Source organism: Seriola dumerili, unplaced genomic scaffold (genome assembly GCF_002260705.1).
Source record: "Seriola dumerili isolate Sdu_G_001 unplaced genomic scaffold, Sdu_1.0 BDQW01000449.1, whole genome shotgun sequence".
Taxonomy (NCBI): Eukaryota; Metazoa; Chordata; class Actinopteri; order Carangiformes; family Carangidae; genus Seriola; species Seriola dumerili.
This window is the reverse complement of record NW_019174704.1, coordinates 1208838-1231245: the sequence shown is the minus strand read 5'-3', so window position 1 is coordinate 1231245 and position 22408 is coordinate 1208838. Positions and strand designations below refer to the sequence as shown.

General features: G+C 41.8%; 1 protein-coding gene across 2 annotated transcripts in view; it reads left to right on the top strand.

Moving 5' to 3' along the window:
• Positions 1-22408, top strand: part of LOC111234358 (dihydropyrimidinase-related protein 3) — a 32826-nt gene that overhangs the window by 9157 nt on the left and 1261 nt on the right. Inside the window, exons 2-13 of one of the 2 annotated variants that reach the window (XM_022762396.1) lie at positions 3003-3091; positions 4384-4568; positions 6146-6310; positions 6652-6713; positions 7548-7628; positions 9932-10000; positions 11272-11392; positions 12589-12745; positions 13554-13695; positions 14750-14920; positions 18267-18446; positions 20691-20844. In XM_022762396.1, the coding sequence (XP_022618117.1) occupies positions 3003-3091; positions 4384-4568; positions 6146-6310; positions 6652-6713; positions 7548-7628; positions 9932-10000; positions 11272-11392; positions 12589-12745; positions 13554-13695; positions 14750-14920; positions 18267-18446; positions 20691-20844 (1576 nt within the window). Of the gene's footprint in view, positions 1-3002; positions 3092-4383; positions 4569-6145; positions 6311-6651; positions 6714-7547; positions 7629-9931; positions 10001-11271; positions 11393-12588; positions 12746-13553; positions 13696-14749; positions 14921-18266; positions 18447-20690; positions 20863-22408 lie in introns of both variants that reach the window. The other variant, XM_022762395.1, reaches the window with a different exon arrangement.

Genomic DNA, 22408 nt, shown 5'->3' with positions numbered 1-22408 from the left:
TGAGCTCAGCAGATATGGAGCTTGTATAATTTGAGCTACAGACAGAAGTGTATTATGCATTTTTTTATTTTTCATTTTATTTATTTTTTTTTTTTGTGATGTGTGAGGGAGCGGCTGCAGTTCATTACAGTGATGAAACACTGGGTCCACAGCCAAGGGTGTAAATCACTCCACATATGTGCTGATGGGAGAACAGGGAAGTCTGAGGGAGCCAAGTCCTGCCATTTTACAGAATGTGAATGTATTACTGAGGCTTTATATTAGAGGCTGTTTTTTGACAGGCTGTAGCTAATGATTGTTTTCACCATTTATTCATTTATTTAATGGATTTATTGATCACCTTGTAAGAAATTACAACAGGCATTTTGCACAGATTTTCTGATGTCTTTTAAACAAAATGATCAGCTGATCAATCACTAATGAAAACAAATGTTATCTGCAATTCTATTTAATATATTTGATAGATATCCTGCTTGTCCCGCCCCCAAAACAGCCCAAAGCCCAAAAGCATTCAACTTGACTTGACATAATAAAACCAAGAATTGCATCTTCCCATTTCAAAAGCAGGTATCAGAAAATATTTAGCATTTTTCGCTTGAGAGATACCTTAAATTATTAATTGGTTATCAGAATTGTTGAATGAAATGGATTTAGCGCAGTCATTTACCGTTTATAGAAAATGGCTGCACAGGGAGCTCAAAGAATCAGAGCAGCAACAAGGATCCTGCAGGGATGGGACTAATCCCCCTTCATTAACACATACATGAACATCACAGTAAATTTTTGTTTAATCAGCAGTGCCAAAGCTTAGGAAGTAGAAGGAGCTGCAGCAGCAATTATTACAATGAAAGTGTAACAGTGAGAAGTGTCCGGTTGTAAGATGCTGTAACATGAGTATCATATTATTGCAACCAACAGTTACTTGAATTATTGATTTATTTAAGTCATGATTATTTTAGCAATTAATAGTTTGGTTTATAAAATGCCCAGAGTCCAAGATGACGTCTTCAGTTTCCTTGCGGCGGCTGAAAAACAGAACCTGAAGCCCAAATAAAGTCAGTCCAGTATCCTATAAGATGAAGATGAGATAAATCATTTTTGACTAGTTGATTGATTGACTAATTTACTCACTATACTCCACTGACATAATAATTCAGCCTGTCTTCATGTGGCAAGGTGATTAACCACCAGTTTTCCCACAGATCAACCACCCAACCAACTGGGCTGCACAGGTGCCCATCTACCCAACAACAACCGCCCCTCTATCCCCGTAGCCCCTCCACCCTGTTCAACAGCCAGTTGCACAGTCAACCGGCTTTCCAATAAGTCAGCACAACCAGTCGCCCAGTCTCCTCCTCCTCTCTAGTCTCTCTCCCTGCAGTCAACCCGTTACCATGACAACAGCCTGCTAGAGTTAGTCTGTGGTGCAGCGGCAGCAGCAGCAGATTTGATGTCTGGCTGTGTGGCGTCATGGCAACGCCCAGATCGGACCACATGACGAAATGTGAGGTTGAAGGGTCCCTCAGACGTGACAGCACTCTGCTGTTTCATTTTTTTTCCACACCAAAGTGGGATGTCTGCGACACATTCAGTGACAAGGATTGTTATTTTCTCATGCGTATTAAAAATATCCCTCCTCATGAAGCGATCAATAATCAATATAAGCGAAATGCATTTGGTCTGTTTGTATAAATGGGTTATGCTGGGAAAAATAACATCCACAGCTAGAATTGTTGCATAACAAGATCTGGATAAACGTGGTTAAGATGTTAATCCATGATCAGTCGGTTAAAGCAGCTTCAGCTCTGCTTCCTGCGGCAAACGGTTGAAATCACCATGACTTGTCCAGGTCATTTAACACAGGAGAATGGAAGATAGAACCTGCTCCATCTATCTTCCCGTGGAATCAGATTTCATATTCATTCATCATTAACTTATCATAACGTGAAGGATTTACTTCCTCTGGGAGACCTGGTCACCACGGCTGCTGTTTCAAAGCAAAATAATCCTCAACATGTTGTGGAAAAAAAGGAGCACCTCAAAAGCGGTTGCTGATTTTGTAAAGCATACATGTGATCAGACTGGCACACCCAGATTTACCCAGACAGTTGTATTTTTACCAGTTAGTGTTACCTTTGTGAGCTTGAAGGCAGCTACCATGACGACAGTTACAATGATGATGATCGCAAGCATTACTTTGTGCACCAATAATCTATATTAGTTACTGTATTCGGACGGTATAAGTGTTATGTATTAATTGGTGTGAACTGTGATGAAATTCCTCATTCCTCATTTAAAATGGTATGACTAGTGAATATGCCACACTAATCAGGAAGTGAAAATGGTGAAGCATGTATGACAAATGCATGCAGAGGAAGGCTAAGCTAGCAAAGTTAACAGAGAGCTGGTTTTCTATGATTGTATATGTTTAAGAGGCTATGAAGTCACTGCATTGGTTTGACCCAAGAAAAAAAATTTGTGCACATTTTCCATAGTGGAACACTGCTAGAGAGGATCTGCAAGCTCTGTATTATTTGACAGGCTCATTTAACAAGAATATGAAGAAAACGTCGATGTAAATATGGGCTGCTTGCAGGGGGAATCAAACCACTTTGATGCACAGGACCACAGGGAGAGCTGGGTGGGTGGGGGTGGGGGTGGGGGCCCACAATGTGGTCCAGAGCTGAACTGTGCATAGTGTGTTTACATGGTACAAGAGTGACAAACATGCCCCATCTCCTCCCAGCCATGAATGAACGAATGAATGAAATATTGTCCGTCTCCTCCGAGTGGAAAGCGGAGGATAAAATGATAAAATGTGAAATAGTGAAGCATTGTGCAATCCCAAACATAGAACACAAATAATCTGTCAGATCGTCTTCCCGTGAGATGTTGCGAAGCCAAAACTGGGGCTTTTGTCCGGAGGAATTTTGCACTGAATTCTAACATTTCTCTTATCCCTTCTTCTTGTCCCTCCCTTCCCCTCATCATTCTCTCCACAGAGCGACAGGCTTCTGATCAAAGGCGGGAGGATCGTGAACGATGACCAGTCCTTCCATGCCGATATCTACATGGAGGATGGCCTCATTAAGTAAGTCCTCCGCTGCCCTCGTTTCTGCTCCGCTCTCATCCGTTCTTGAATCCTTCTAATGAAAATGCAGATTTTTGTGAGGAATACAATTCTTCTTATGCAGTACAAAATATGAAGTTTTACATCGTACCATCAAATGGTTTTGTCCAGGTCAGTTTGTCTAAATGTTAAAGGGAAATTCCGGTTCTTTACTGTCATATTTTTGTCCGTTTTGATTTTACTCACATTCGCTGTTTTGGAGATTTGGCACATCCACAAGAATGGAGAGTTTTCCAAAAATGTCAGTGTAACAGAAATAATCTCAAACTGTCTGACGGAAAGTAACATAGGAGAATAACACCTAGGTTGATGAAGCGTAAAGGTGATGTATTAGTGTGTTTAATTACGATTAGAATTTGTAGAAGGGGAGGTGGCAGGCAAACCAAAACCCAAACTAAACATAACAGTGAACCCCTTCCTCCAGAGTGAAGAGAAGAAAAACTACACTGAATTTAACAATGAATGCATGAACACAAGCTGCTTGATCGTGCACACGAGCGTCCTGCTCATCGAAAATGAACAGACAAACGGACCTTCTTTCTGGTGGTCACTTGCACCTTGGAGTGGAGTTATAATTAGAGTGTCTAGTCCCCAGCTCTGTCTCTGCCCCATCAGACGAGACCAGGGTACGTCTCTCCTCGAATCAGTCTGTCCTGTCCTCTCCTTCACTCTCTGTCCTGTTCCTGCTTGATTTTCCGGTTATAGGCCCTTTGTCCCCACTGCCCCTCAGCCAGGCAGCTCAGAGAGAGGCACCCACAGAAAGCCTGGTGTTGCATAACAAACACCCAGATGCCTTCTGGACCATTGGGCTGCTGGCAAACTCTCAGGGACACTGGCTTCTGCCTGCCTGCCTGCCTGTCTGGCTTGTCTCCTCCGTAAAGTCTGAACAACAGGGTTGAAATGTTGATGTGTTGACATGGTGACAGTGTGCTGCTTCAAGCTTGGCTGACTTTGTTTTGCGGTCATGTTAAAGTCAGGAACTGTTTTTTTGTTTTCGTCGTCATTGATTGTTTCAGAAAGATGTCCTTCCATTGGAAAAAAAAAAAGCCAGTCTGGACCAGATCTAAAAATTGCTGTAAATGTTGTGGCAAAATAAAAGTTTAATGCTTAATTTAACATAACTTCAATGTAGTAACATCTCAGATTTAGTTCACTGTCATTGCACAGTACAAGCATTAATACGCCCAGGTAAAGTACACTTTATTTTCTGCTGTGTGAACATCTTTAATGACAACATCATCTGCCCTCGACAGGCAGATCGGCGACAACCTGATCGTGCCCGGTGGTGTGAAGACCATCGAGGCCCAGGGAAAGATGGTGATCCCGGGTGGCATTGACATCCACACCCACTTCCAGATGCCGTACCGTGGAACCACAACCGTGGATGACTTTGCTCAGGGATCAAAGGCTGCTCTTGCCGGGGGCACGACCATGATCGGTAAGGGCTGCAGGAAAGGATCGTCCGCGCAGTGAAGGATGAGTTTCAGATGGAAAGTAAAAAAAAAAAAAAAAAGGGGGGGGGGGGAAGAGACCCCAACAGAGGAAAAGAGAAAAGGGGGGGAAGTCTGTTTTTGGGCAGCTCTCCAAAAGGGGACCATACAAAAGACTGTGTGTAAGGGGGGATAGCAATGAGGAAGAGGGGCGGGGGGAGGCCTAGAGTGAAACACTACTCCCATAGAAATAGAGCAGCAGTGTGTGTCTTCATGCTTGTCTGTGTACAGTATCAGTTTGTGTGTGTGTGTTTGTGCACTGCCCGTAGTTTAGAGACCAGACGCTATCACAGCCAACAGCTGGTAGATACCACAGTCTCATTAATACCATTAACTTCTTCTAAAGCTGGCTCCGACTCTGCTGCCTGTTTGCCAGTGTCAGACAGACACAGCCACTAACAGGCGTGTTACTGTAGTAAGCTCTATTCATGGGCTCCATTCACAGAGGGATTATACTCCAGCGGGTGATGTGTGAGAGAGAAAGTGAAAGCGCGCACTGTGGTTTGTATGTGCCTGTGTGCGTCGTACACTGCGTATGTCTTCCTCCGCGAACAGATGAAGCTGTGCGATTGTGTGACCGTTCAGATGGTATGGCATAGTAAACAACGTTTTGTTTTCGTGACTGCCATTTCCAGCTCTATCCTATCAACATGCAAAGACTAGATAAGCAGATTGGGTCCTCCTTAATGAGATAAAGAAGCCGGTCAGGTGGCGAGCCAGCAGGAGGCCTTATTTCATTACAGCTGAGTAAGACGGAGCGGGATATTTTGTGCACTGTGACTGAAAGGGGGATTTACTTTGCCCGTGAATAATGTAGAAAGCAGACATAAACGACTAACTAAATCTTCATCTTACAGACATGCATGTTTTTATTTGTAATTTTTTATGTGCAAGAGCATGATACTCCTTTGCTGTTATAATCCATGTTTCAGCAGGGAGGTTTTGCTTTTGTGGGACTATCCTAACAGAAGTTTCAATTAAATACTATTGGAAATATCATGTTTATACACTCCAGCAAGGGTAAAAGATACTCTAGTTACTAGCTTGAATATATCGTGTGCCGTTACTGTCACCCAAAAGCGCCTTACTGCACCGCTGAAAAAGGTCCCACTGAAAAAAGTTTTTTTTTTTTTTCAAGGAGAGCCTCACCCAGACAAAGATGTTCAAAATGTAATGTGACATCTGACAAGGTTTGCGATCACCACTGGCTGAGCACTGCGGGAACTCAGACAGACAGCTGATTATGCAAGATAAACTGTAGAGGGAGAAAGTAGAAAAACACCAGCAGACAAATCCTGACACCGCCCTGTCTTCATCTTCCTACGTGTGACTATCCCCACCCCATTCTGTCACCTCTTTGTCTGTCTGTTCGTTTCATGCCACCTGCCATCTTTCCTCTTTGCATCCCTCACCTTCCTCTACTCCTAAACCCCTCCCTACAAAACTTCTAACTTCCTCCTTCCATCCCCCCTTCACCCTTTCATCCCTGTGCCCTCTCTCCTCTAAACATCCACATCTCCTCCAGTGGACCATGTGATCCCGGAGCCCGGGAGCAGCCTGATGGAGGCCTTTGACCAGTGGAGGCAGTGGGCAGATGAGAAGGCCTGCTGCGACTACTCCCTCCATATGGACATCACCCACTGGAATGACAGCGTAAAGCAGGAGTTGGATAACCTCATTAAGGACAAAGGTAGGCTGTGACGTAGGACCTGATCGTGTTCGTTTTTTTCTCAATTGACATTACATTTTTTTTAAAAAGCAGTTAAATGTGTTTTTTTTTTTCTAAAAGCCATTTGGTTTTGTAGTACATTAAAGATGTAAACTCCCCAGTTTTTTTTTGTTGATTTCCAACATTTCCAACAACTACGCTTCCAGACACAGGTTACAATAAGTAAAAAGTCTATATAAACTTGAATATAGTTCAACTGTGGTACTGTGACACATTAACCTTTGGCCTTTTTAAGAACTATTTCTCCCATTTTCTTCATTGTGTTGTTTCCCTGTTTTTTTTTTTTTTTTCTTTTTTAACAGGCGTGAGCTCGTTCCAGGTCTACATGGCTTACAAGGACTACTACCAGATGAGCAACAGTGAGGTACACAAACTGAAATCTGGTGCACATTTTTAACACTTTGGGTGTAAACACGCACGATCAATACATGTGTGGTGCAGTATGTGTGGCTGTGACTATAGTTGTGTAATATCTTGGCTTCACTTAGTACGAAAATTCAAATATCATTATTTTATTCAACCAATCCATTAACATAATCAGATAATCTATCGTCGCTGACTTGCTATGAGACTGGATGGTTGCAAAAGCATCAAAACATGGAAATGGTTTGGCTCTAAGTGGTGATGCAGTGTCTAAAAAAAGTGAGTAAATTATGACCTGCAGTTGGAATATAGACCCAACTAAGCATTAATCTTTTTCTTCTTTTTTTTTCTCCCTTGAAATACCCTGTCCTTATGTAACTTGTAGCCTGCGACGTATAGTGTGAGTTCATGTTGTTACTGTTGCTGCTACAGAGTGTGAGCCCAGACGGTGCGAGGCGGGCCCCTCCGTGTTTCTCAAGCAGCTGTGGCTAATTCGGTTGGTCAGAGGAGCGCATGAGGCAACTGAAATAGTCCAGCTTGAAAAACTGATGTCATGCAGTTTGCTAAGGAACTGCGGCACAGCAACATAGCAACAACTTGCAGCTCCGCCCCACATGAGTTTAACCATTTCTGGAGACCACACACGATAATTGCAGCTTGTCGCGGGTAGACGTCACGTAAATTGCGGGGCTTCATTTTTAAATTGTGGCTCAAGGGTGACCCCCGGGGTTTAAAAAGGAGTGTCTGATTCTTGTGTAAACAGTTAGGCATGGATTTTTAAATATAAGAGCAGTGCCACTGTAATTTCACTGTGTCTATGTGTTTTCCTCTCCAGCTCTATGAGGTCTTTACCTTCTTGGCAGAGAGGGGAGGCATCGCTCAGGTCCACGCTGAGAATGGCGAGATCATTGCTGAGGTAACATGGATAAACTTACAGACACCCCTCGTAAACATTTTTCCTTCTTTTTCCTCCTCCTTTCTCCCCCGCCTCATTTTCTTTACACACTCTCTTGTAATTACTTGACTCGGGTCCAAATCTGTCATCTGTTTTAGTTTAATGTGATTTATTTCAGCTAAGTTCACTTCAGTTCACCTGTCTGGTCGAGCCTTATCACGGCACATCTCACCACCTACAGACTAAACACAAAGTCGCTGATGAGACAGACAATGTGTTTCATGTAGGACAGTAATGTGTGGGTGTAGTTTACGCAGGGCTGTGCCGTACTGCGGACAAATGAAAGTGAATGAACTGTAATAGTTGGTGGATTGAGAGGGTTCGTATTAGTCAGAGCTCCAGACCATGCCTGGATTCTATCACTGTGTGTGTGTGTGTGTGTGTGTGTGTGTGTGTGTGTGTGTTGGATCTGATTCATCGCAAATCCCAGCTCGCATATCCAGCCTTAAACTAGGACTTTGAGAGAGAGTCTGATTTCCATCAGCTTTAAGATCAAAAATGTCTAAACCCCCATATTATGTCACAACCTGACTTTTACTGCAGAGCTCCTGAGACAGAGAGGCCATGTTTAGACCTGTGTTGGTACAGAGGGCATGTTGTGTGATATGAAGTGATAGCGAATACAAAGAGTACCCACATACTAGTTTAAGGGAGCTGTGAATGTAGGATAAAGATTTTTCTGTATCCAGCACCTATCCCACTGAGGTGTAGCGGATGTGCACACGACCGCTCTTAATTCTAACAAGTGGCTACCACGAGGGATAAGTGCTGAAACCACTGTCTAAGTGCCTAAAGCTATAATTCCTTTTATGGCCGCTAGCTGCTTTCCTTGAGGAAAACGATGACTTCAACTTTCCCTGCATATATACAAAATCCAGTTCAAATTTCCTTAAAAGTTCTCATTCATGAAAATCTTGGTTTTTGAAAAATATTTGTCCCCTTCAAGAAAACTCCAGCCTGGTTCATGCTAACTTTTTAATGTACACCTTCCACTGTGGAGATTTGGTTAATGCAGAGACAGTAGCATGAGCTTCTAAAGCTTTCCAAATAAACACTTGGAGTCCACATTAAAAGTCAGCAGACATCATGCCTGTGGTTGGTAGCTACCTGCACAGGTGGCTACTTCTGCAAAAGCGTGCTGGCTAAACAAAAAAGCTACCTGTTAATCTTCAGTACTAATAGTTTCTTGTACTGCATGATTCATTTCGGTAGTACAAAAACGTCCTGAAAGGCTTGATTACTGTCTTAACAGTTGTAGTTGCTGTTGCTTACCACATGAAGAGCTGACTGTTCTGTCCATTCGGGGCTCTTCCGGTTGATTTTGAGGAGGTGGAACAAATTTTCAGCACATCAATGTTGATCGCAGCTTCAAATTCGTTTCTTGTAGTAACACAGCTGGGATCACTCTCATCTGTAGACGCGTCTAGATTTTCCAAGTCTGTCATCAGCGGGTCCCACTCCGAGCAGTGAAAGTTTTTTCCTCCCCGGGCGGCTTTGGAGTGCAGTGACCGCAGGAACACTGCCGGTTCCTTGACTTACGTGTCGTCTTGTGGGACGGTCCTCTAGCTGCCTCTCTGCCTCTGCTTCCACTCTCCATCACCCATATCATCCATCTTCTTGTGTATGCACTCTGATTGGAGTAAATATGGTTAGCCACTGGATAACCAACCATTTCTCTAGGTTTTCTTAAATTTCTTAAAAATTGAAGCAAAGCCTTCTCTTGTTTTCTACTACCTCCCTATGTAGCACAGATGTGGTAAACTGACAGTGACCTACAGCCTCACATGTATAACCAAAAAACAGCATGTGCACATGAATGAACAGCCATTTCAGGTCAGGAGTAGACATCTATGAAGTTAGCTACAATAGCTAATCCAGGGAGCAAATTTTTTGTGCTAATTCAGACTCAGAGATAAGCGATCTGCTTGGCCTGATATGCGTAGTTTTATCCATTTTTCCCATATCTCCACAACAGAGGTGGTAAATGCAAAGAGAGCGTGACCCAAAGTCAAACTGGTCACATTATGAGAATAAAACCCAGGTTGATAATAATATATATATGATATATATATGATAAAACTGGTAAAACTGCTGGTCACACAAGCAGAAAAAAAAAGCAGAAAACCTGAATATCATTTTGGAGCGTTACCAAAACTTTACATCAGCCCGAGCATTCACACCACTGAACACCGACAAAAACAGTCCTGAAATGCATCCGTGAGCTGAGCAGCTAACAGACGACTTTCTGTGCGTTTGTGCAACAGGAGCAGGCCCGCATGCTGCAGATGGGTATCACTGGACCAGAGGGACACGTGCTGAGCAGGCCAGAAGAGGTACAACACACACACTGTACACACACCTATACAGTAATTATGTTAAGCATTTAGTCTTGAACGTTTTAAAGACTGAAAAAGCTGAGTATATTTGTTTTAATACATACAGTAGACTTAGTTTTTATTGTAATATTGTGTGTTTTGATGTGTTTTAATGCCTGTGGTTTTTTCGATGTTAGCTGTTTTATATAATGTAAACATTAAATGTGCTTCCTTTTGGCTAGGAGTCAGTCAAAAATGATTTCAATCTCAAGAGATCTTCTTGATTAAGTAAAGTTCAAATAAAAAAAATAAAAAAAACAGCCTATTGCAGTCCAAGCACAGCCAGGCACAAACTCACACACACTCACACACTCACGCCGTCCACGATGACGTTCTGAGACGTTTCTTTCATGCGCACATTTTTCTGGTTTGTGCAACATGTGGTTTCAGACGCATTAGAGGCGTTGGGTGAAAACTCTCCCGTTCCCCCAATTGTTCCTGCTAATGTTTCTTCGACAAACAGCGAAATGAAAGCCATGCTCTCAACTCAGCAACTTGTCTTGCCTTTAGCTTGACTGGGATTTTCCACTCTGTGGTGCAGCGGAGTGAGGTCGTCCCACCAGTCTCACAGTGTCATGCAGTTAAGTGGAGTCTTAGGAATCAAAAGCTTGGAAACATAATTCAATTGAGCAGAGGCCAAGTTGGATGAGTGCTCTATCTGTGCCTGGTGTCCTGTTTGGTTTTAATTTATTGGTTATTGGACCCAGGCTGAGCTTGTGGACTGGAGCACAATAATCAACATAGTTTGCGTCACCTTGCAAGCTACAAAACACATGTAGGCTTGACAGTCGCCACATCTGGAGGCATGCTTGACTTTCTACTGGCAACTTCTGTACAATTTCTTACAGAAAGTTGTTTGTTGTTCTTGCTCACTTGACAATTTAATAATCACAGTAAACTGCCAGGTGCTTTCCAGCGAAGACACGTGTCTCCAAAATGTGTCCAGAGGTGTTTGTTTTTAATTCATATTACGGACTACAGTGCTTTTTGTCTGTTTGTCCTAACTGTCCTAACTGTGTGTAACTGAATAAATCCCTAACCTCACCAGTGAATGTTAAAATTATAAGCTTTCACTTGTCATTTTGGTTAAAAATGAATAATTCAAATAATATGGCTCCAAAAATACATAATTTGCTGTGGTTAAGATATTTTAAGTTTATTTGAGAAAAAAAAACTCTTAATGGGAAAAACATTTCCAAGTCAACCACAATGTCCTGTCCCTTCTGTAGCTGGAGGCAGAGGCGGTGTTTCGTGCCATCACCATCGCCAGCCAAACCAACTGTCCTCTCTATGTGACTCGGGTCATGAGCAAGAGTGCTGCTGACATCATCTCACAGGCCCGGAAAAAAGGTAAAAGAGCGGCATTTAGACTTCACTCCCCCACTGCTGCAACAAGTACTTGACACATATTTTACATGATATTTACATTTAAAAAAAAAAAAAAGTAATTTCTCTCCCACCATGTGAATAACGGCTTCACCGACAGCAGAGTTTACAATGAGGAAAAAAAAGAAAATGGACTCACAGGAACCATGATAGAAAAGATTGAGTTCCATCTCTCGAGCGTCACACACTTTATTTCTGTGGAGATTGCAGTGCTTTAGTACATTGTGTATCAGAGTACAGTTGTAGCAGCATAAAGGCTATCTTTGCATGATCTCCAAAAAGTCTTCAACACACACATTGCTCATTAAAATAAGACAAAACATGAGCTTGATTCTATTTTATAATATTGTTAACAGCTTTTACATGTATTTCTCATTTGGCTTAATTTTTTGGGGAAATCTTGGTACAAATCAGATCAAACAAACAAGAAACTACATCGGATATGAATTTTAGATAGTATTACTTAGCTGCCTGTTTTTTCTCTTTGAGGTTGCAGATGTACACAGACTTTGACCCTGCTCGACAGAACGAAGAAAAGATGCTATTTTATTATCTTCAGCAGTCTTTTCTGTGGTTCAGCTGTCACACAGACCGTTCCTCACAGTAGAACAGCAGGAGTGAACCAAGCTGCCTCCCTGGCTGTAATGGATTCCCAAAATATACAATTTTTGAGAATGAACCAAGAAAAGGTTTTTAGTGCTGACCTCAGACCTGACCTCTTCATGCATCCATCATCTCCAAACATTAGGGGCCTTTAGGGGCTTGACACCTTTTGTTTGGATCTATTCATGTAAACCGGGGAGGACATGGAACAGTGAGGTGTCAGAGCGAGGGACCTAACAGAGGAGTGTTAGTGACAGGAATCAAACCCTGGCTCATCATGCATGAAAGTACAGACTCAGCTGCGATTGAGCCAAAGTGAAATTTGTACATTGCCAAGGGTGGTGTTTGGCTTTTCAGAGATTAGGCATGGTTCCTCTCCTGCAAACACTCAGATGAATTACCAAAGCTTTTAGTGAGATTAAACTGCTGACAAATTATTCAGTCTTGACTGATTCATTTTCTCTATTCAGAAAATGCCAAGAATCACTAACATAAATCAGTTTTATACACTTCACATTTGATACTTTAACAAAGTTTTACCACTATTTCTTTCCCAGGAAATGTTGTGTTTGGGGAGCCAATCACAGCCAGCCTGGGGACTGATGGGACGCATTACTGGAGCAAGAACTGGGCCAAGGCGGCGTCTTTTGTAACATCACCCCCTCTTAGCCCTGATCCCACCACTCCAGACTATCTGAACACACTGCTGTCAAGGTACATATCACAACTGTGGCAATGTTGTTCATCGTGTGCTTGGTTGAGACAGGATGGAAGCTATTTTCTAAGTATTTAACATGATGTATGTATGTAATGTATCATTGTTGTATCATATATAACATAACAAAAGGCAAAGGAGGATATACATACATTCCCATCCAAACCACACACTGCTTGTGAGTGAACATTCAGTTTGCATGTGCACTAACTGAAACGTTTCTGCAACTTCTACAGACAAATGAGAATAACTGGATTAGCAATTAGCTCCATGGTTAACATACGATAAACGATAAACCCTGACTAATTTCATTACAGTGCTAATTGGCATTACTCTCCGCGCAACCTCTCCTTCATCCAGGCCAGATGAAGAGAGTCAGAAATAAACTCCCGATAGTGGATAGAGTTGTAGCTTATAATAAATCTACCATAAGTGAGCTCATTTTTGACTTTGTCACGGTTTATATGTTTATGTGTTTACATGTTCTGTTGTCTGTATACATGTGAAAAAAAAAAAAAAACTCTTATCAAAAATTTTGGTAAATCAGCAGTTGTTACTGGACCGGTAAGTGAGTTACAGCGTTACAGGGAAACAGGAAACATTCGTAACGGTTTGTGCTGGAAGAACAAACTCTGGCAATTACTCCCAGTCCTTGCTCGGTGTTGTTGTGCCTCTCCGGCTCAAGTAAGAGAGGCACAACAATCTTTCCTCGTGATGGCAGAGCTTTACAGTCTACACAGATTGCGATGCGCTGGCGTAATTTCATCTTAACTCTGTATTTTTGTGTGTTTTTTCCTCGTCTCCCAGTGGAGACCTGAGTGTGACTGGCAGTGCTCACTGTACCTTCAGCGTGGCCCAGAAGGCCATTGGCAAGGATGACTTCACTCAGATCCCAGAGGGTGTGAACGGAGTGGAGGAGCGAATGGCCCTCATCTGGGATAAAGCTGTGGTGAGGACCAGTTAGGCGTTTTCTTTCTCCAAGTTTTTTTAAACTTTGGAAGGAGAAGGACAAAAAAAAGTAAAACAAACAACTTGAAGACGTATTCTAGACTTTTTTCTTTTACCTTGATTCATTCTCCACCCTTTTCCCCAAGGAAAATCATCATTTTGTATGCCTTAGCTTTGCTCTAAACTGTCATCTGCAACCTCTATTCTTTGATTCTCAGTTTGAGCTGTTGCTGCTCTGCAGTAAAATCCACATCTTTCTCATCTCTGCGTTTTTTATAAAGATGTTCTTGTTCTGTCTTTCTGCTTTTATCAGGCTTTCACTATTATTTCACATAGCTCTTGTCAGCTATTACTCTCCCTCCCTCCCTTCCTCCCTCCCTTCCTCCCTTCCTCCCTTCCTCCCTCCTCTCTCTGGCTTTATTTCAGTCTTGTTGTCACTGTCTCTGTCTTGCTTTATCATTTGCTTTTGTATCTCCACAGCTGTCCTTTCCTTCACCCTTTGATACAGCACACTACCCTCTTTTTTCCCTCCTTGTCTCTTGTTATCACTGCATCAGTGTTCTGCTGACAGACAAAGAGCATGTAGCTTTTAGACAGCTGTGGAGTGCCGTGCTGCCTGCAAAATGCGGATGGGCTTTTAAAAAGTTAAACTAAATCCATTTCCTCACGGCATAGCTCACACCAAACTTGGACTGAGTGCAGCCTTTCACATGCTTGTAAGCTTTGTTTTTTTAATGATGTTCCACAGCCTGGGTAGCCATTTCCCCTTTATCTCCAGTCTTTATGCTAAGCTAAGCTAACTGTCTCCTGACAGCAGCTTCATACGTAACACGCAGACATGAGAATTATACCCTTAACTCTCAGCAAGAAGGCAAATAAGTGTTTCTCCCAAAATTTTGAACTATTCTTTTAAAATCTTGCTCTTTGTATGAACAGGAGTAAGAAAAAAATGTATATAGGTATATAGGTAATCCATCTGTATGTAGAAGCAAAATGAATTTCCATGTGCCATTTATCCAGTTTTCAATCACTATTCCCTGTTTCCCCCCTCCTAGACTACAGGTAAGATGGATGAGAACATGTTTGTTGCAGTGACCAGCACCAACGCAGCCAAGATCCTGAACCTGTACCCTCGCAAGGGTCGGATCGCCGTGGGCTCTGACGCTGACCTGGTCATCTGGGACACGGACTCCATCCGCACCATCACTGCCAAGACACACAACTCGGTATGTGCAGTGAACACAGCTTAGATTTTCAGTCAAATCCAGCTCCGGACTTTTTTTCTTTTCTTTTTTTTTTTAATCAGTTCTTCTTTCTCCCTCCTCTTGGGTGACACAAGCATTTTGTGCAGATGAAATGTTATTGACTAAATATAAGAGTTGGAAGAGATAACTTTTCTACATCTGTGTAAGAGAGAGAGAGAGAGAGCGAGAGAGAGAGAGAGAGAGAGAGGGAGAGAGACAGACAGACAGAGAGAGAGAGAAGGAGAGAGAGAGAGAGAGAGAGAGAGGGAACATTTATGAGCAGCTTCCAGAGAGCTCTCGGTTCCTCTGAACGGAAATGAAGTCTCAGTGGATGTTCACTACTAATGCGACTCACACTGCACTGATCACATGGCCAGCTCTCAATGTAAAGTTGAGCCTCACTAAATCCAAAAACCCTCAGCAATGATGATAGAAGTAGTGATTGGAAAAAAAAAATGGATTACTGAAATACACTGATTTATCCAAATACAACAACAGAAAAAAACAACAACATTCTGTCAGTGATAGAAACATTTTCTACAACACCCTGTACAAATCAACAGGGAATCTGTGTGCTGTTTAATCAAGAGCTTCCTCTACATCACATTCATTTGTACGGATCTTGCAATATATTCCCACAACTATAATGGTTTTCAAGAATGTCATTCAGGATTGTGTTACAGTAAATACCAATACTTCAAATTCTTGCACAAGCCCCGGAGATTTGAAACATCTGTACACACTGCTGGTTGGACAAACTACTCATCCCATTAGTAGAGAGCAGCTCAGAAGACATTTTATTTCATGGGAAATTCTCTCAAGGCAATCTGAATCAGAATTGGTAGTGTAGCGTAACCACCATTTATTCCACCTCCCTTCTTTGGAATCTGCTTTGCTTTTTTTTTTTCACTAAGATTTTGTTGCAAATTGAGTTTAGCCTTGCGGCCGAGGGGTTTTAGGTGCCGACCATGAATCGCAAGTGGAAGACTAATTTTTATTTATTAATGATAGGAAAATTGACCTGGCTGCAATTTGACAACATTAGTCATGGACAAGCTGTTGGCAGCTGTTGCACCGCTCCTTTTACAAAGTGCATCATAGTGAACGTAAGATGCCGTGTTACGTTTTTTCCCGAGGTCTGTGTGGTCTGTGTTACAAACATGTTGATCACTTAGTTGCAACAAAACACCAGCTTATGAAGTTACTCATAGAAATCACATTTTTCCTTTTCCTTATAAAACCAGTACGTAAGACTCAAATCTCAAAAGATAGAGCAATGCGTAAACTTAATGACACTTTGAAACTGAGGGAATTTTGTCAGTTACATATTAACTATATATTTAAAAGAAGAAAGCGAAACTACATTTAGAAACACTTGAACCTGGATTATTTTTTTTTTTTGTCAAAGGCCTCATAAAGACACACACACGAACATATTCTCCCTTACTCACACCCGCGCAAACATCTTACATACACACTGTTTGTACAACTGACACATGTGAGTAATGAGGTCTCTACCATTACACAGACATTAGAGGATCCCAAGCAGGCCCGCTCGACAGCAGAGGAAGTGCACGCGCAGGAAATTAAGGTTTTACCAGCCGAGCACAGATCCTGCCTCCACAGAAAAACATGAGTGACAGAAGAGTGCGTTTACATACAATGTTTGTAGGTAGGCCTTAGGAATGATTAAGTGAAGCTTGTACATTTGAATTTTTCCTCTCTTAAAGGCCTGCTGGTGGTTGTTTAGTAGGGGAGAAAGTACATTGCTCTGTCTCCAGATGGGAGGAACGGAAAGGACTAATAATATGCCTTCTCCAAATGTGGAGTACATCCACTGAGGATCCTCGGGTTCTTACATAATGATGTCACCCTTTCATTTCCTGCTGCTCGTCCCTCCAGATAAAATAACACAAGAGAGCAGAAGACTGGAGAAGGGCAGCTCCCAGCTCCTTTAAATCTACATTAATGGACAGTCTGACGCTAGGCCAAACAGGAGCGGTCCTGTTTACCAGGACACTGTGTTGGGGAATGCCTTCCCCTGTACAGTAAATATAACTTAGACTGTGCTGTGTCTTAGTTTGTTATCAGTTCACCCACATCTGGTCTGCATTACTTGTTTTTGTCAACTTAAAAATGCATATATGCACAATAGGCATTCTGACACACCAGGCAGAAACACACACACACACACACACACACTTTCTTAGACTCACTCAGCTTAGTCATGACATCATGTTTGGCTTACAGTAAGTCTTAGTTATGTCCTGTTCTGGCCTGAATTTGGACGGCAGCAGAAAACAGGGCCGTGTGCAGAGGAAGTAAGCAACAATGGAATGAGGGGAGGGGACCATCAGAGATCACAAACATGTCGAGAAAAGAAAGTTGGCAGAGGGGAAATTGGAAGAGGATGAATAGTGCGCGAGGTTGAAAAAATGCAAGGGATTACATAAATCAAGCAAGAATGGGTGAGGGAAAGAAAGACAGAGGATGGAAAGCAGGCAGAAAGGGGGATAAGTGAGTGAAGGAGACGGACAACTGGAAAGAGCAGAGTGAAGAGAGTGCGAGAGAAACGAGGGAAAGAGAGCGAGAGGTGCTACGGCGGCATCAGACAGCAGCTCAATCACGGCAGGTGTTTGTACATGCCAAACTAACGAGTGTAAGAAACAAGGTGATGAATGGTAGAGAATGAAGAGAGAGAGAGAATGGAGGAGAAACAGAGTGCATGCCTCCCACAGCCCCCCCCCACTGTTGTTGTCTTCTTCATCTCCTCCATCCCTTATTTCATCAGGGAGGTTAACAAGGTTTTCTTTTGTTGCATTTCTTTGGCTCAAATTTGAGTTAACAAATGACATTTAATTTAATTTAATTTAATTTACTTTCAAACTATGATCCAAATCGGAGCATTTTATCACAAAACAACACAACAGATTAATTGAAAACTCCACTCTGTTAATTCTTAAACTCAGTGGAATTTTATGTTTAAACTTTTTCATCAGTGTTGCCTTAATAAACGTGTATCTTTTGTGCTTACTATTCATAAATCTAATTTGATCCCTTTTCTTTCATGTCATGATTTTTTTTGAACAGTGACTTTATTTTCCACAGTCAAATTGTCATATTCTTTTATAACTGTACATTTATACGTTCTGTATATATTTAGCATAATTTATAACTAGTCATTTTAGCTCCTGCTGTGTGATTAACGTATTTACTCATAGCTTTTGTTCATATCTACTTAGTCACATATTTCCCCCCTTTTGCCACATTCTGCTGGAACATCCTGATTTCTTCACAGGTGTCTAATAATTTTATATCTGCGCTGCAGGCTGCTGAGTACAATGTCTTTGAGGGCATGGAGCTGCGTGGAGCCCCACTCGTGGTGATTTGCCAGGGGAAGATTGTTCTGGAGGACGGGAACCTGCATGTCACCTCCGGTGTGGGCCGCTTCATTCCCTGCTCTCCCTTCCCTGACTTTGCCTACAAGCGAGTTAAAGCCAGGAAGCAGGTAAATACAGGTTTTTACTACTGTCCGGCCCACTATGTACGCTTTATACAACAATAATCTCGTTGAGGCAGATGTCATATCTTTGAATGATATGTCCATTTTGAAAGGCAAATTCTGTTTTAGGAGACCTGTACAACCTTCAGCTGAACATATAAAGACAAAAATAATCCACACAGAAACTTGAGAAGGTTGAGCCATCATAGTACTCACCACACTGTTGAATTGCAAGTGAGCTCTGGTAAGCACAGTGCCAATAACACCACAACGGTGCCTGCTAAGCACCAACGATGGTGCCTAAATGAAAACTACAATAATAAAATCATATCAGAAAGAATAACTGTTGCTTTTGATAATCAAACTTACCCATTGACACACACAAAGCATGAGACGATTTGGAGGAAATAGGAGAAATTGGGAGGTAAGAGTTAAGGTCTCTTGGCCTGTAAGTGAGTAAGTGGGAGTTTGGGCTGAGATAGAAGTTATAGTGATGGAGAGGACTGTGGGTGGGAGAGATGGAGGCAGTGAAGTGGGATGAGGGGGAGATAGAGCAATCTGAGCTCAGCCACAGGGAGACGGCTGAACCTTGGAGGCTGAGGTCCATGCAGTGAGGGTGGTCGTGGCTTTGTTTCATCATGGTTTTAAAAAGCACACAGTGAGTTTGGATTTGGATAGCTTTCCAAAGAAACCTACCACACACAGTTAAAGAGTTACCAAAGTGTAGAGTTAAAATGAGTCCCATATTTAAAATTTACTCTGGTTTTGCAAGACTAAAAGTTATGTAGCCATGTTGCCCTTATTACAGGAAAGGCCACAAGGTAGCTGAGGGCCTAATAGTCTTTCCTGAGACAGAAATGTCACAGATCAGTCAGGAGAATTAACGTTTAGACTGTACTTACAGTTTAAAATCGAAAGCCACATATTACACAGCTACTTTAGTTTGAACATTTTTGGGTTCACCCCTATTTGCATTCTTACTAGATTGCCTAAACATAAAGCTACTGCCAGAAGCTGGTTAGCTCAACTGAGCATAAAGACTGGAAACAACTAGCCATTGCTCTGTCCAAAAGTAACAAAATCCATCTACCAGCAACTCTAAAGGTCTCTAATAAACACAGTCTACTTTGTTTAGTTTGTTTAATCTGTACAAAACCCAAAGTGTAAGAACTGGTGTCTGCCATTTGCTCTGTAACAACACAGTGAAGACAAGAAGCTAGAGTCTTTATGCTAAGCTAAACTGGCTGCTGGCTGAGGCTTATTTAGCGTAAAGTCATAAGAGGCTTATCGATCTTCTCATGTCACTCTTGGAAAGTAAGAGGCTAAATCTACTTTCCAAAATGTCGGACTATCTTAAATAAACTGGAAACAAACTGGTGAGCATATGCAACGACAAATAACATTGTAAGGGCGAAGCGTGACGTTACACCTACCAAACCTAGCAGCAGACTTCAAGGATTAAAATAATATTCCTGTATACCACAAATGTGGTAAAACCCAGAGTGCTTTACCTTGTCAGAAAGAAAGAAATTAAAAGAGACATGTAGCTCCTCTAGAGGATTAAGGATTCATTAGAAATATAAGTGACCCCGTTTAACCATTTCATTTATAGCAGTGTAAAGTGACAGCAGACCCTGATTTCTGCTCCCGTGCCATCTTTCTTACAGCTCTAGAAACGTCATTGTTCAACAATTTCCTAATCTGCAGCTGGCTGCTGATGAGAAAATGGAGCTGTAGTAACAGTGTGTTGTTTATCTTGGTCGCACTCACGGTTAGGCTTCCTTCTTTCACAGATGTCTCTTTTTAACTCTTGACAGAGTTTCCAAGATTCCACTGAGTCATGCCACAGACAGACAGACAGCGAGGACATGCTCACTAACAACATAAAGTTTCAACTTGATTTAAAACATACTAATACTGTATGTTGTGTTTTTTTCTGCTCCAGTCTGTAAAAGACTTTGCTTACTTGTGTATGTGTGTGTTTAAGTTTGTATTTGTGTGTGTGGTTGTGTAAATCTGGAACTGGTTCTGCAGCAGGAAAAAGGCTCTCTGAAAAATGCATACATAATACAGACACAAACAGTTACACAAACAACCATATAATGCTAAACAGGTGTGGACTCTTTTGTTATACCAAACACCATGATGTCTCTCTCTGTCCTTACTCATTCTTTCTTCTTCTGCATCTTATTATGCTTCTTTATTTCTCCCTAAACACCTCCATCTTTGTTATCTTTATTTGCCCTTCAGCTGGCAGTCCTGAGGGCAGTGCCCAGGGGAATGTACGACGGCCCGGTGTCTGAATTCTCCATGTCTCGTGGTGGTACCCCCTCTGCTTCGGCACGTACCTCTCCCACCAAACAGCCCGTCAGAAACCTGCACCAGTCTGGATTTAGTCTAGCAGGTAACCCTGCACCATGCGGTGAGCCCAGCTTTTTAATACAATCAGCCGGTCCTTCCTCATCTGTTATTGGTCTGCATTGATTTTTACTGTATGTAGGAACATCAAAGGAGCATGCATGTGCATCAGTAGATCCACCATGACACACCCTTTTATCTCAACTACTTCATGCTGTGAAGTACAACAAGTCATGGTTTTTTTTTTTTTTAGCATGTTGTTGCTGTGCATGAATGATGCATTCAGAGTCCTTGGCGATGAGCCTCGAGCCTGTAGAGAAACCTAATAATTTCTCGTTAATCCTGTTTCAGATGTTATGCTGACGTGCACAGTATGGCATGTATTTGTCTGCAGTATATCACACCGCTTTGTGAAAGTGGTTATACAGTGTTTATATGACAATTTGTCTGTTTATGCATGTCATTAACTTGGCTGCCATAGCTTCCTTGACTTTTAATGAGCCACAATGTATTTAGTTAAATTTATGTACAGGCAGTTAAAGTTGGCTGTTTTTTGTTTCTGTTTTTGTTTTAGTGTTGTTTTAGTTTGACAAGAAGTCAGCTCTACCCCAAATTAAAACCACACGGACTGTACTTTTGACCCACACTCATCTATGATGTAAACTAGTATTTTACATTTATTTAGATGACTTAGCATACTATATAGGAGCCCAGTACTTTTGTGTATTTCTGTATTGTGCACATTGAACTAAGCAAATGATGGTTTCTATTATCCTGCATTCCTGCATGTATTTTAGGATACTTGTATTCAGATTTTTATATTTTATTTCCAGCATGCACACAGATGTATCTTGCACTACTTTAGTCTTTCTAAATCAAATCAGTCATTGTTTTTAATGACTCATCTCCAAAGAATGCATCTTAAACCCTGTTTCTCCCGCTGAATCACTCTCCTAAAGTATCTCACACCTCTCAAACAAGGTAATTTTGAGGGCTCTTTAGGACTCTGAGACCTCCAACCGCAGCCTCCTAGTTTTTCTCCACAGTTGCACGTACTGCAAGTCCCACTGGTTACGAGTGTTGGCACGAGGCCTGAAATGTACGGCGTACGATATTTCACTCCCGGCATTTAGACACGGTCAATTAAGAAAGCCTATCTAATGTGAGAGATCACGGCACGATGTATTCACATTGGACATCTGTTCCATTATGCAGGACTGCTGAGTGACAGTCTGATTGTGCCCATATGTAAGGTCAGCGCAGGATTACCTTAGATTTAGAAAACAAATGTGAGAAATTGTTTTCATCCAGCTACCAGTGAAACTACGTACACATGGTAAAATCACGAACCAGATAGTCAGTGTTTCCGTGTTTTTTTTTTAATCAAACAGAGCAACAGTAGCTATTAGTCAGTCATCCTGTCCTCCCTTGACAGACTAAATGTGTCCATGTGTAACTTCAAATCAATGAGAATAACCTTGTTTAACCTGGAGAAACTACAGCTGTATCCACCATGGTGCTGGCAGTCTTTGTGAATACACAAACTATTTTTAATAGCTGATAACTCATTTTTGAAAGAACAGTTTACAGAAAGATGTTTAGCCTTTGGC